The sequence below is a fragment of the Ictalurus punctatus genome, chromosome 10, assembly GCF_001660625.3.
Source record: "Ictalurus punctatus breed USDA103 chromosome 10, Coco_2.0, whole genome shotgun sequence".
Classification (NCBI taxonomy): Eukaryota; Metazoa; Chordata; class Actinopteri; order Siluriformes; family Ictaluridae; genus Ictalurus; species Ictalurus punctatus.
Genome location: NC_030425.2, coordinates 11,509,456 through 11,524,269, shown reverse-complemented (window position 1 = coordinate 11,524,269; position 14,814 = coordinate 11,509,456). Strand labels below are relative to the sequence as shown.

Sequence of the window (14,814 nt, the reverse complement as noted above, 5' to 3'; positions counted from 1 at the left end):
TGCATTTATTTATAAAAACAAATGTGTCTATATAAATGTTTTTCATAAAATTAAAGATTCAATAATTCAGTTTTGTTGTATTCAAAAACCTATATTCAGGTGACTAATTTCAGTGCGAAGATTCAACCAGTCAAAGTCAGGTTGCAAAATTCAATAAAAAAATAAATAAATAAAATTTAAGTTTAACATCCAAGCTACTCAAGGAAAGGCAAAGGCAGTCGAGCCTGGAATGTGTTGTGCCATTTTGCATTTTCTGCCATCAAACACCTAGCATGCGCGTACACCTAGCATATCACTTTATCATCAGAACACTGTGAAAGCAATCATGGGAAAAAAGGAAGGCTGTCTTAACTATTGTGCATTCATTAGAGAGAGTTTGCAATGGAAGTGTGTGTGGGAATAAGTGAATTATGGCACAGCTGATGGCTTTTTGTGGTTGTTATACTCTCTCTCTCTCTCTCTCTCTCTCTCTCTCTCTCTCTGATAGTGAACTGAGCATGTGTGTGTGTGTATGTCTGTGTGTGTGTATTTTTTTCAAAGCGAGCTGAAAGATCTTGTATACACTGTACAAATGATTCAGAGGTTCAGTAAATATAACAGTGCTGCACAAAAGTTATTTTTTTCTGTTTCCTTCACATATGTTTATCACAAATGCTTACATACTTCCAGCAATCGCAGTTGATGGATACCTCGGGAGAGTTTCTCAAAAAATGTACTCTTTATGACCCTTCATTGGTATGAATTCAATGGGTCTTTAAAATTTAAATTTTTTATTTTTTTTTGTCAAATCTTTATGACACTTTTTTTCCTTTTCCTATCTAAAACTCACACTAACTGAATGATGAATCAGTTCAATCTTCCTCTGAGCAAAAGGGACAGTGAGTACAGAGTCCTCAAGCTTGTTTTGTCTTCCACAGTGGCTGGGGAGACATAGCTTTTGAACACTTGATTCACATAAACCTTTAGAAAGAAAACCCGGAAAGGTCTTGTATAAATTAGCCTGACCTCTCTAAAACTTTAAATGTCAGTAAACCTTTGCTTCTTACAGACACTAATAAAGGCTTTTGACATTTAAAAGTAGGCTGTAGGATGTGGAGCAAAATCCATTTGAAAAAATTAGATAATGAATGAAATGTCAAATCTGTCGCATATATACTATATAAATCATAAGAGTATATAATTTTAATAAGTGTATTGTTTTATTTGTAATATCCATGGCTGTTTTCACGCCTGCTTGGGCCTACTGGTAAATTACTATTCTGGTATCATAAATGTATTGTATGGTATTATAAATGTATATGTATTGTATTTCTGGTGTAGTGGACTGCAAAAGAGTTTTTCTCTTTGTATTTTTATATACAAACACATACAGGGGAATAAAACATTGTCCCTCAAGGACCCCATTTCTGCAACACAGAAACTGAGATTCTGTCTACACAGAATTACGTAAAGTGGAAACAGCATAAAGTATTGCTCTGCTTTATATCGCATTTTTCTGTAACATTTAATATTGTGCTTTAAAACTAAACTGCTTGGAAATCTAAAATGTTTTTGTACTGACTCAAGAATGCTGTAGTCATAAAATAAAAATCTATAACAAAGTTTGTACTAAAAAAACACACGGTACCTAAGACTTTTGCACAGTACTGTATATATATCTCCTAAATGAATGTTTTGTATGCAAGATGCTACATCCATTTTAAGATATAGTAGGAGGTAGGAAGGAGGAAGACCTCCAGTCATCACATTCACTGCTCCTGCAGTGTTTTTCAAGCATTCAACAGCTTGAAAATGTACCTCCCAAGTCAGACAATCCATGACATCCCTCCCACTGGTTCTGGCAGCCTTTCTATAAGATTACCTCCTTCTGTCTTTACACACAATCCTCAGTGGGGTAGCCAGAAGGACTTGCTGCAGTTCACAATGAGAATCTTCATTGCCTTTGAGGAGTCTCGTGAGTTGTTTGACATCGCTCCTGATGACACAGTGGCGGCTATAAAACAGATGGTCAAGGTCATTGTTATTATTGCGTATTAGTAATGTTAATGTTTGAATCATTTGTAGTGTGATTACTTTGTGAATAGTCTTTGTAGCACTTACTTCAATGCTTCATGTTTAGAATCATAGAAAAAATGGTTCCTCAGTGGTTGTACTAGGGTAAAATTCTATTGTAAGATTATACTTTGAGATTTTTTTAAAAAGTCCTCCATAGGGACAAACTGAAGATTCTGTAAAAGTGATATTTCCAGTACTCTTAGAAAACCGTTAGGTTCTTTCTACAACTATCTTGCACTTGTTTCTGGTCAGTTGATGGAAATGCTCTTGTATCACTGTCAGCTCTTTAACTTACCTGTGCTTGGATTGATTCACTTCTAAGCATCTGTTGAATGACGTAACGAGCAAAACTGAATAACATAAAATAATAGCTTATTGTTAAAGCTAATTTTCTGTACTTGTGCATTCTTTGGAACAAGGGCAAGCACATGTGTTCCCTGCGATGATTAATGGTATTTTGGACTCCTGAAAATCCTTACTTGCCCATTGTGGCATCTGCTCAGGTATCGATGTATAGTAAAAGGATAATGACTGTAAAATGTTAAAGTTTTGCCCACCGTTAAATTATGCATAGCATCACAGGCATGTTTGTTAATTAATTAATTAATTAATTTATTTATTTATTTACCACAAACACCTATCGCATTTCCACAGGCGTGCTTCAGTGTGCAGCTGTATGATGATAAACAGGTAAAGCGGATCATGGAGCTGAAGTTCGCTGGTGCTGTCCTGCAGGATGACTGGTGTCTGGCAGATGTGGGCATCTCCTCAGGTACAACCATCTGCTGCCAGCTGAAGGTACCGTCCTACACTTGAACACACCTTTTCCTATATGCATTTCTTGAAAATAGGTAATATTAATTGTCTATATTTCACCATAAAATAGTTTTGGGGAAATATCATAAACCTGACTTTAATACAAACACCAAGGATAGTATCACTGTGCCTGATACTAAACAATACTGGCAAACATAAAACTAATAGCAATTGTTATTAATTACAATGTGTCTAAAACAAAGGCAAATTTGTACAATAAAAGTTTTGTGCATGTTGATTGTTGCTTACATGCTTATGTACATGTGTTTGTTTAACAAAGATAATTTAATTTTACTTTTGTTTTGCTTGGCAAATGCTAAAATAGGATATTAATTGTATAAAAATATATAAAAGTCCAAATATGGAAAGAAAAAAAAAGTCAATTTCTGCACAAACAGAATTGACCTGGAGGCTATTCTACAAGCTGTTCTCCGGTGAAGATGTGTACTCTGAAACTTTGTTCCATTTCAGAAAATGGGGTAAAAATGGGATCAATAGAAATAGAAATTACAGAAATACATTTTGAATAATCCAAATATTCTAAAATTGCTGTCCCTGGAAAATCCAGCTGTATTTTCAGCTGTCCTCATTTACCATCACCCTATTGCTGTTTTTAAAAAAGCACACAGTAATCCGTATTATTAGTACATCAGGCACTAATGCCAGTCTTTAATCTGCAATCTTTTTGCCACTAACTACGCAGTAATTACTGATACAAGATCATTTTATCCCAAAAATGAATAAAGGAGAAATATGAAAGTTTTTTGTGATATATAATATTTTAAAACTAAATACCTTGTTGAACCGCTTATTTACATATAAATTGATTTCTGTTTGAAAAGAAAAACAAACAAATTCAACATGCATATGCTGTTTTATACATTTTAATAATCGAGTAAAAAAATTTTGGACAACCACCGGGTTGTCCTAAAAGCCCATCAGTTTAGATTAAGGTTGAAGTCTGGGTTTTAACCTAATTTCTGTTTTGAACACCAGCGTGCTATCAAGCTTGTTAGCATGCTATGGAATTTTGTTAAATAGCTACTTTACCACAGCCGCAAGTAGCGTGTATTATTTGTATGTACTGAAAAAAAGTATTGAAAAAAGTTTTAAAAAGTATCTACTGAAATAATTATTGAAATTCTGCAGCACTCTACATAGAAAGTCCATATATTTTGAAATGTGTGACATACTTGAGTGACCAACATATCACTCTTTCAATAAGCACAATTTTACTTTCATGCTTTCAGGATGTCGATGTAAAGCAATATTTTGATTTCATAAGGAAATAAACACAAAACCTACATGCTTTTTAGATTTAAAAGCATGTAAATCAATCAATCAATCAATCATTAACTTTATATAACACTATTTGTTCAGATTGGATCTCAAAACATTTCAAACACCAACCCAAAAAGATGTGAAAGAAATCTGGCCATAAAATCAGTGCCTCTGATTCACCTAGTAGGAGAATTTACCACAGGGTGGGGTTGATTGATTGACTGATTGTCATATATTGGAGTTTTGTTTGCATTTCCTTGTGAAAATCCAGATGGTAAAGCTCTGTTTTCACCTCTTTTTGGGAGTAGTACATAAGCATAGAATATAAGTAGTTGAGCATCTTGGAAGTAGATCATTTGAATAGATTAAACTTGTACAAGTTGCTAAGTGTGGATGGATCAGTTAGGTAGACCACTGAGTAGAGATTTTTAATCATTTTAGTAGGAAAGACCAAAGAATGAATAAAAGGGGAGAGAGACAGAGAGAGCTGTTAGTACAACCGCAATTCCAAAAAAGTTGGGACACTGGGTAAAATGTAAATAAAAACAGAATGCAATGATTTGTAAATCTCAAAAACCCATATGTTAAAACCACAATAGAACATATAAAACATATCAAATGTTTAAACTAAGGAAATGTCCCATTTTAAGAAAAAAAAAAAAAAAGGTAAGTTTTAATTTCTTGGCTGCAACACATCTCAAAAAAGTTGAGTGGGGGTCAACAAAAAAGGAAGTGTTTTGCAACAAATTAGGTTAATTGGCAACAGGTCAGTAACATGATTGTTTTACTCTATAAAAAGAGTATCTTAGAGAGGCAGACTCTCTCAGAAGTAAATATGGGATGGAATCTGAATCTGTGTTGTATTGTGAATAACATGGGTTTATGAGATTTGCAAATCATTGCATTCTGATTTTATGTACATTTTACACAACATCTCAACTTTTTTGGAACTGGAGTTGTAAGAATTGACCTGAGGTTAGCAAGATTTTCAAGCTAGTGGTAGCTTAGCAGATTATGTGATTGTGCCAGTCAAACTTCTAATACTGTAGTTAACACCATCTTACTCAAAGACCAAGACCACAACAAACAAATCCAAAACAAGATCAAGACTTTTAATGTTCAACACCAAGGCAAGATTAAGAACACTACTGAGACCACTCACAGTTTACAACTGTTTTGGTACAGTGTAGCTTTACTGTGTTAAGCTTTACTATGTTAAGCTAGCTATGTTACCTAGTTATCTACATGTTAACATGTTTTTAAAAAAATTAAGTTGGCATACTAGAAGCCCTGAAACAAATATTATATGCCAGTTAGATTGCCTAGAAGTTAAATTTCAGTATGTTGATTGTGGGTTTGATAATAATATAATTTTAAAATTACTGTAAGTATTATGGTCAAGACCAATAAATGATTGAGACAGAGAGGAGACAAAGTTCAAATCTCGAGACATGTTTCGAGACCAAGACTGGTCACGAGAATTCTACCCCTACAAAATTCCAGATCCATAATAATGCCAATATTTCTCATTTCTATCCTACAAGATTGTTAAATATGAACAAAACCAGGTGCACTGATGTACTGTATGCTATGCTATTTTCTAAAAACCTTTGTTGTTGTTGTTCCTAGCTACTGCCACAAGGTGGCAAGATGTCCTTGAATGAAAGTATTTCAATGAAAGTACCTAAGCAGTGCCGCATCTGGTCCCATATTATGTATCAGATGTCTCAGAAAAAAGAGTGCTAATCCAAGCTCCTCTCCATATCATCTTATCCATTAAGATGTGGAAGGCAAAAAGTGATCCTTGCTCATTTAAGCTTGAGCACTTCTCTATTTCTCAGAAACAGAAGTTGAGAAGTTTGATACAAAGTATCATGCATTGCAGGAGGTCAGAAAGGCTGTGCTCCATGTGTTCAGTGCTGTGACGAAGCAGACCCTGCCTATCATGGGAACAGCATGTCTGCTGGCTTCCTCCGTCTCCAAACTTAGATCCTTGGTGTCCTTGCTGCTTGGGCTGCCAATCAGTGCTTTCACATTGTCGACCCAAAGTGGGGCTGAGCTTTATGACTGTAATCTGCTTTCACACTATGCTGTTCAAGCTGGTAAGGAATGTAATACACATTTAGCCATTTGGTTTGTTATGTTATAATGAGTTTTTTTTTTTTAAACACTCGTGGTCTTTCAAGGAGATACCCTTTGTCTGGACACTTGGAATGGCTGGACGGAGCTCTTGAAAGACTCTTTGGAAGGACACAAGAACAAAGTCCAATGTCATTTCTCTGAGGATAAACCAATTCTAAGGTCTGAGTAAGATATGAATCTGATCCAGTTACTAAGTTCTTAATGAGTTGGTGTTTTTCATCAATCATTTATTATTTAGAAGGAAAAATCAGCTTACATCACTCTCTGTGTAACAGGTTTCAGAAACGTTTGGCTCTTTATGTTGCTGCTGCTCATGGACACCTTGAAATGGCCACTTGGCTACTAGATAATGGCGTGCAAGCTCACGAGCCTGTGGGTGTTCACCCTTCCCGTGTGTGGTGCTATGAAACAGACCACCCCGAATCCTTAAAATGCCCTGTACATGCTGCTGTAGAGGCTGGCCAACTTCTCATTCTGAAGATGTTCCTCAGCAGGAACATATTAAACCTAGCCTGTCGAGATACCAGTAACCGAAACCTGCTTCAGATTGCTATAGTACATCAACACAAAAAATGTGTATCTCACCTTGTGTCCAAACTCTACACTAGGGTCACATTTCGTGGTTTCGCTCTGTCAACATGGATCTATGTTCAGATCAAGATATGGATCATCAAGGCTAAAAGAGGACTTCTTAAGACATCTGTCACAGCAAATAGTGGTCCGTTCAGAAGCAGAGTGGAAGACACTTTACTAATTGATGGCTTTTCCTTGTCCAGGATGTCCTCAGTGCTCAGGGGTTCTGTGTTCAAAGGATGCACGAGGGTCAACAAGTCATCCTGTGAGTTTCAGGCTCTGACATCACAGCTCACAGACTTATCCTGTCCATGTCATCACCCTGCTGTCCTATCATCCCAGAATGCATCAGAGCGACTACCGCAGCTGCTTCCTCTTGCCCCAAACAAAAGGAGAGGGAAAAAGACTAAGGGGAATAAGGGATGTGGCAGGAAAAAGCCAAAGGAAATCCTGGTGGCTGAAAATACTGATCACAAACTGGATGAATGGAGCAGCAAAGTTCCCCTGCCCCACACAGTTCAAGATACTGGTCCCAGACCTCTCTTTATTCATAGTAATCCTAAATCAGAAAAAATATTCTGCTCCTCATTAGAGTCCTTCACACACCTTTGTGGACGCACTCCAAGACAGAATGCAATATACTGCTTGGCTACTGCCAGGTCAGTAATACAGCTTCTGATGCCACGTAACACCAAATTAACATATACCAATACGACACAAATCAGTTTCACTGAATGGAGTAGTGTAATTATTACAAAAATTCTAAATCTTTCAAGATCATGTGTTAACTTTGTTTTCATGTCTATCAGTGCCTTTGTTGAGAAGCCCTGGCTACAGCAGTTAGCTGTTGCGCAAACCCTGGCCCGAAGAAGCATCCAAAAATTCTGCAAAGTTAACTAAGAATGCACATTTATCTGGGAAACAACAGGAAGACACACTGAAGGCAGTGATGGATGTTTGAATGTGACTTAGGAATTGAGCTACTTTTATAACCTGAAAATACAAATGTATTTTTAGATTGTAGCTACTGTACATTGTCCTGTATCAGTGTACTACAACCAACAATCTCAGAATATACTGAGGCAACTTTTTAAACATTAAAATGAAATTAGTGATTTACTATAGGGTTTTATGGGTGTATACAAAATACATTGAACTAAACATTAGGAAAATATGTTGCTGACAGAATTTCGGCTATAATAACAGACAAATAATAAATAATATGGTAGTGCTGTAAGTGAGCCCTGCTGAAAAAACAAACAAACAAAAAGACAACAGAAACTCTCATCGAATTTGTAATGGTTTTATTGGTTATAATGGGACTTGCATCGATTTTATTGGGAACTGTAATGGTCCCTGTGGGTCTCTACTGGTAATTTGTTGCCTTCTACTGGTGGCATGTTATGTCTAGTGGATTCCATTAAGGACCAATAATGGTAATGTTTTTAATGGTTAGCTGATGGTTTGTAATCGTATTTGTAGTGGAAACTGTTAGAATTTCTGGGGGGTTCAGCAGGGAGGATAACGCAATTTGTTAATATATTACAAGGTTTCCATCACTGTACATTTTCACATTTAATCCTGATTCGACTAATTGAAAACCAGGTTACCTTTCAGCTTGGTAGTTTCTGGTAGCATTGGCCTAACTGGTCAAGCTGGTAGACAATTGTATTTTCAGCATTATTTTTAAGCTTCCATAATACTGACTCTTTCAGCTACCTTATTATTCAATAAATGTTAGAGATTTTCTGCTTTACTGTCACATTATATTCTTAAAATAACTTGTCTGTGATGTACCATTAGTACTAGTAATTCTGAAACTATTTTCTTACTAGCATTTACCAGCTGGCAAAGAGGGCCTACCACATTGTCTTGCTTAGCCTGTGTTTTGAGAGCTAGTAGCTGCACACCAAACTGTGCAGTGTTTTTTATTTTTTCCCCCTCAATAGTATTGTCAACTATCTTTTGAGAAATAAGTGACATTGGAACAGTGAATTGGAGTTCCATGACATAAACATAGACAGACAAGGAATGCTTTGTTGTATGTTATTAGGTAAACTAACTTTCTCATCCAAGCATGCTTACAATACATATTCTTTAAAATTGTTATTTGTATTATGTTCACGGTAAAATACTGAATATCCTGTGTAGAAGCCTACAACAGGGGGTGGATTTCTTTTCACAAAATATGTTCAAGTGTACGCCCTTGTACTAATGTACAATGTACTGTTCAAGTGTACTAATACCCTTAGTAAGGTAGAAGCATGAAACACCCAAAGAACCATTATTTATTTATTCATTATTAAATCTACTCTGTATGATGTTGTTGACTCGATAACGGAACCATTATTATCGCTATTTGTTTGTAGTCGGATTCTGTTGCGGCGCACAGGCACCAGATCATGTGATTTGCTAATAGCAAACAGTGGTAGGCAAGATTATCTGTTTGCGTTTATTAGAAAGAATTGTATGTTATGTTTTAGGTATCGTATAGACAGTCATTATGTTGTTAGTGTTATCTGAAGAGCAAAAGGAGCACCTGGGGTTTTTATCTGATGTGGACCCAGCGGGTAAGTAACGTTAGCTTTTAGCTCTTTTGCTACCTATCAAGTGTTGCTGTAGTTACACCCGGGCGTTTGCAGAACAGATTTATTTAATAAACATGAACAAAGGATTCAGATTAAGCACATTATACAACTAATATAGCTAGGGTTACATCTTATTTTAGTGGGGTTTTTTTTTTAAGGTGTTCGAATATTAAAATGACTTTTCCTAGTTTTATTTAACTGCTCTCAGATTCAATGTGGCATTCATTTAATCTTGTTTTTAATATGAGGTTTGAAATAAACTCACTCATTTCTCGTGACCAGTCAGGTAGGTTTAAAGTACTCTTAAATAATTATATCTTTGATAAAAAGTGATAATTTGATCTTTGATATTAGTGATCATTATCACTTATTGTAACGCCAACATAATAATAACAATAACGTGTACCCTCTGAGTTTATTTCATAGACCCTTCATTTCATGAACCATATACTGCAATTTGAAAATTAGAGAGCTATTTAGTATATTAAATGACTCTTTAATTCCACTAATACAAAGTACTTAGCAACTAAAGGAACTTAGTCACTACATGGCCCTTGACTTAAGGTGTACTATATAGGATATGAAATAATCTCTGCTACATGTTATGGAGTGGGATATATGTCTATTGTTTTCTTTTTTATTTGAAAATCTGTTAGCTTGCTATGCAATGAACTTGATCTCCAAGCAGAATGTAAAATTTTCTTTTGCAGTTGTTGGTGAGTTTGGCAGAATTGCTGTGGAGTTCCTAAAGAAAGGCTCAAACCCTAAAATCTATGAGGGTGCAGCGAGTAAGTCATATTATTTTGATCACAGAGTAACATTTAATGATTATATTTTGCATGACAGGATTGTTTCTAACTCTTTTTCATGTGGCCTGAATTGTCTTCTAGGAAAGCTGAGTGTTCCAGCAGAGACTGTACAGCATGGTGTTGAGGGACTGATGTTTATTCTTACTGAAAGTTCAAAGCTTATGGTGAGGGCTTTGATAAATTTGTAATCTCCTGGTACAGAAATCTGTACAGTATGTGAAGAACCGCTGTTGTTTTATCTTCCTGCAGATCTCTGAAGTGGACTTTCAGGACTCGGTGTTGGTGCTGGGTTTTTCAGAGGAGCTCAATAAACTGCTGCTGCAGCTGTATTTGGAAAACAGGAAGGAGATCCGTCAGGTTCTGAGTGAACTCGCCCCATCTCTGTCCCGCTATCAGAACCTCGAGTGGAGGCTTGATGTACAGGTTCGGTTTTGTTTGACACGAACTTGATTAAAGTATTAATAATGCCATGATTTTAAATGTAATGTTTCTTGTTAATGGTATTTTAGACAGGAATGATACCAAGCACGACACATCAATATGCAGAACTTGTTTTCCAGTGAATAGAAGGGGGTTGGGGGTTGTAGACTTTTGCACCTAGTTGTACCAAACCAACTTTTTCTGTTCTTTTGGATGTTGAATGGGGGGCACTGTGGCCTCTGGTGTTAGGGCAGAGGCAGGAATCGAACCCCCGTGTGCGTGGATTTTGCATGTTCTCCCCATGGTTTGGGGGTTTCCTCCGGGTACTCCAATTTCCTCCCCTAGTCCTGTTGTAAGCTAATTGGCATTTCCAAATTGTCCTTTGTGTTTGAATGGGTGTGATTGTGCTCTGGGTGTCCACTACCTTGTGCCCTGAGTCCCCTGAGATTTGGCTCCAGGCTTCCTGCGACCCTATGTAGGATAAGCGGTACATAAAATGGATGGATGGATGGATGGATGGATGTTGCATTGCATTTTTATATGTTGCAATTCAATAAAAACATTTTTTAAAAGTAAATAAACGATCAAATAGAAGTGCACGCTCCATTTTCCCTATCCAAAATCCATGGGAGGCACAAACTTTTGCACTTGAAGCACATTTGTTCTTCCCAAAACAATTATTTCTTTTATGAGGTTCTCACATCCATCAGGCATATAACACTTAATATTTAGGCACACAGTCTATTTCTTTGTCAGACTAAAACCTTTATTCGTGTCAGACACACGTAGTGACGTTTCAACAAATGAAAACGAATAGACATTTTGGTGTTTCTGTCTTCGTAGCTGGCCAGCAGGGCTCTGAGACAGCAGGTGAAACCTACAGTCACCCTGAAGCTCCATCTGGAGAGTGGAGACACGCAGAGCGCCCGTGTTCTACAGACAGACCCTGCCACATTGCTGCATCTCATCCAGGAGCTGGAGCGAGCGCTTGCTGAGGTCAAGAGCAACCACTGCCGCCGAATCCTACGCAACATCAAATAGGAGTGTGCATAAAGTGGACACTAGATGGTGTGAAAGGTCACCTAAAGCAGTGTTCAGGAGCCCTTCTGTTCAGCACATTTTAAAGCAGTTCCAGCTCTTGGTTAATGAACTGGTGAGTCAGGTGTGTTGTAACAGGAAAATGTGCAGTTTAGGAGCAGGAACATGAACTCTAAGTGTTAGATACAGTCAAGGCATAAATGAAGACACTTGAAGTTCTTCAGTGTCATCACCTGAATAGAAACCACTCACTTAAGAAATGTATGAATAATGTTAGAGCTGGAGCATTTATGCATCATTTTAATTTTTGGCTTGTTTGATAATTGATTTGTTCTATGCTTAATACCTTTTGTCAGTGTTTATCTTTAATATTTGGAAAAATACATATTTTGGGACCATTTCATAACTTAGTGAGGCTGAAGAGTAAAATGAATTTATTTTCACTTTTAATAATGTTAAAAGCCAATGACTGAGAACAACTTGCTGTATTCTCATTGACTGTTTTGTAAATATGTTAATAAATCTTTGTAGAATCTGTACTTTTTGTGCCTGTGTTAAATCCTGTGTATCTGGAGAAAGCTCAAGTATCATCTATTTATTTAAAAAAAAAAGTCACGTTTTATCTCTTGGTTAACATTAGAAAAAGTTCCCCAGGATTGGGATAATGATTACTTTACTAATCATTCACTAATCTTACATAGGATAGAACAGTGGTAGAAAGGTTATCAACCTGAACGTGCCCATTTCTCAGCAGTTTTGCACCTATCACTTCCACTGCAACAAAAGAACAAAAGGCAAAGGTATGTAAAAGGACACAAAACTGTTCCCTGTGCCAAATTCTCAGCAAGGTTCATTGCCTTATATACGCCCGCGACGGCCTTTAGACAATTGCACTCGAGTTGGTTAGTATGCGGGATTAAATGGTGTGTAAAAAGGATTAAAACCAGGATTAAAATCGGGTGTTAATTCCACAGTCGGTTAGTGAGAAATAGCTATATAAGAGACATTTGCCACATATTTGTGTTTTATGATGCTTGTTGAATTTTTAGGGGGCCTTTTACTTCATGTTTGCCTATATTTTGTGGGATAATTTGAACGCTTAATTGATACTTCCACAAACAGATGGGGGGCAGGGCGCATGGCGTTCTTTCATGCCTCTGACCAAAAACAGACTAATGTAAAAAGCATGTGGACACCTAACCGTGGCCCCAAAACTGTTGCCACAAAGTTGGACACACAGTTGTCTAGAATGCCTTTGTATGATGTAGCATTACAATTTCCCTTAACTGGAACTACGAGGGGGAAGGACACGGTGGTTTAGTGGTTATCACGTTTGCCTCACACCTCCAGGGTTGGGGGTTCAATTCTCACCACTGCCCCATGTGCATGGAGTTTGCATGGTCTCCCTGTGCTTTTGGGGGTTTCCTCCTCCAGTCCAAAGACATGTTGTAGGCTGATTGGCATTTCCAAATTGTCTGTAATGTGAGTTCCCTGGGACAGGGTCCATATGACCCTCTGTAGGATAAGCGGTACAGAAAATAGGTGGATGAACAGATGACACTGTGTTTTAGGGTATCTCTCATTTTTTATTTCAGCCTAATAAATTCAGAAAAAAGATCATTTACTTGAATGCAGCTTTGTTTATTTAGATTCCATATTATCCTAATACTGGGTCACATTGTGGTGCAGCAGGTAGTGTTGCTGCCTCACAGTTGGAGCTCAGTTTACTGTGGAGTTTCTGTACTGTTCTCCCTGTGTCTGTATGGTTTTCTCTGTGAACTCCACAGAGAAAAGTCTCTATTCTTCCGCTAGGGAGCAAAGGCACTGTACTTGCGCATGGCACTGTATGGTAAAAACATCATTTGAAAAATATTTTTTCTTGGTAATGAATTGCATTGTGTTTTCTTTTTGTAGGTGATGCATGTTTAATCTGTTCATGCCTTCAGAATGTACCATTCAGATAAATGCCAATAAATGAACACATTTAAGAGGCGTTGTTGACATGTTATTGGCCACTAAACAGTTTTTTGGTCTGGCCTACCTGACACTGATTGGACTGTGTGTAATGTGGCCCATTAGCTAAAATGAGTTTGACACTAGATACACACTTATAATACAGGCTTTTTGGAGTGCTGTACTAAGCACTGAATTCAGCAATTATGCAGGCTGAATGTGTGCATGTTTTTGCAGAGTAGGTCTGGTAATTCTTGGACTGCAGCAAGACCTTGATTGTAGCAAGACACTTCTGCTGCAGTGCATTTCATTATGGCTTACAAACACAGAACAGAATGTATTGTCTTATGCATCATGTATCATTCATTTGGATTTGTGCCAATAGAGGAAGTTAAATTATGAAAATTATGTGCTTTGAGGAAAAAAAAATTCTTTCCTTCCAACTAGAAAAGCAACACTTTCAGATGCAGTGATTCAGTTCTCAGTCATGTCAATCATAATCAGTTATATAAAAAAAATAAATAATAAACTAGTTCCCTATGTCTATTTACAAAGTATAATTAAGTTACTTAAGAAAAATGGTACATTTTTTGCATTCATGTTTTCTGTACAGGGACCATTTCCACAGGGAACGATTTTTTAAGAACCCCCTTATGACCAGAGCACAGATTTTATTGTAAGAACTATAGGGCAAATATACGGTATGGCCAAAAGTATGTGGACACTCCTCCTAATTATTGAGTTCAGATGTATCAGCCACACCCACTGCTAACAGGCCTGCAGTCTCCAGTGAGAAACATTGGCAGTAGAATGGGTAATACAGAAGACTAAAGTGACATTTTGCGGCATAGTTATAGCTGCCACCTTTGCCACAAGTCAATTTCTGCCTTGCAACATCTTCTCTGGTGAACTATAAGTGTTATTATTGTGAAATGAAAGAATGAAAGACAGTTTAGCCATGAAGCATTAGACCCCTCAAACTCACAGAGCAGGGCATCTGAGTGGTGAAGCTTGTAGTGTATAAAAATCGTTGCTCTGTTGCATCACTCAGTACAGAGTTCCAAAGTGCTTCTGAAAGCGACATCAGCACAAATACTGTGTGTCAGGAGCTTCACGAAATGGGTTTCCATTGCAGAGCT

General features: G+C 37.1%; 2 protein-coding genes across 2 annotated transcripts; both read left to right on the top strand.

The window, feature by feature from the left end:
• The first annotated feature begins 1,923 nt into the window (after window positions 1-1,923).
• Window positions 1,924-8,892, top strand: LOC128633727 (protein ANKUB1). The gene is made up of 7 exons (XM_053683364.1): window positions 1,924-2,013; window positions 2,710-2,853; window positions 5,782-5,818; window positions 5,994-6,254; window positions 6,339-6,453; window positions 6,570-7,526; window positions 7,677-8,892. Exons 1-7 carry the CDS (start codon window positions 1,924-1,926, stop codon window positions 7,765-7,767), a joined length of 1,695 nt encoding a protein of 564 aa, XP_053539339.1. The 3' UTR covers window positions 7,768-8,892.
• Window positions 8,893-9,270: 378 nt separating this feature from the next.
• commd2 (COMM domain containing 2) lies at window positions 9,271-12,259 on the top strand. Its single transcript, NM_001201162.1, is given in 5 exon segments — window positions 9,271-9,437; window positions 10,166-10,243; window positions 10,346-10,428; window positions 10,514-10,687; window positions 11,528-12,259. Coding segments are annotated over 5 exon segments (600 nt in total). The 5' UTR covers window positions 9,271-9,370; the 3' UTR covers window positions 11,726-12,259.
• Window positions 12,260-14,814: the final 2,555 nt, after the last annotated feature.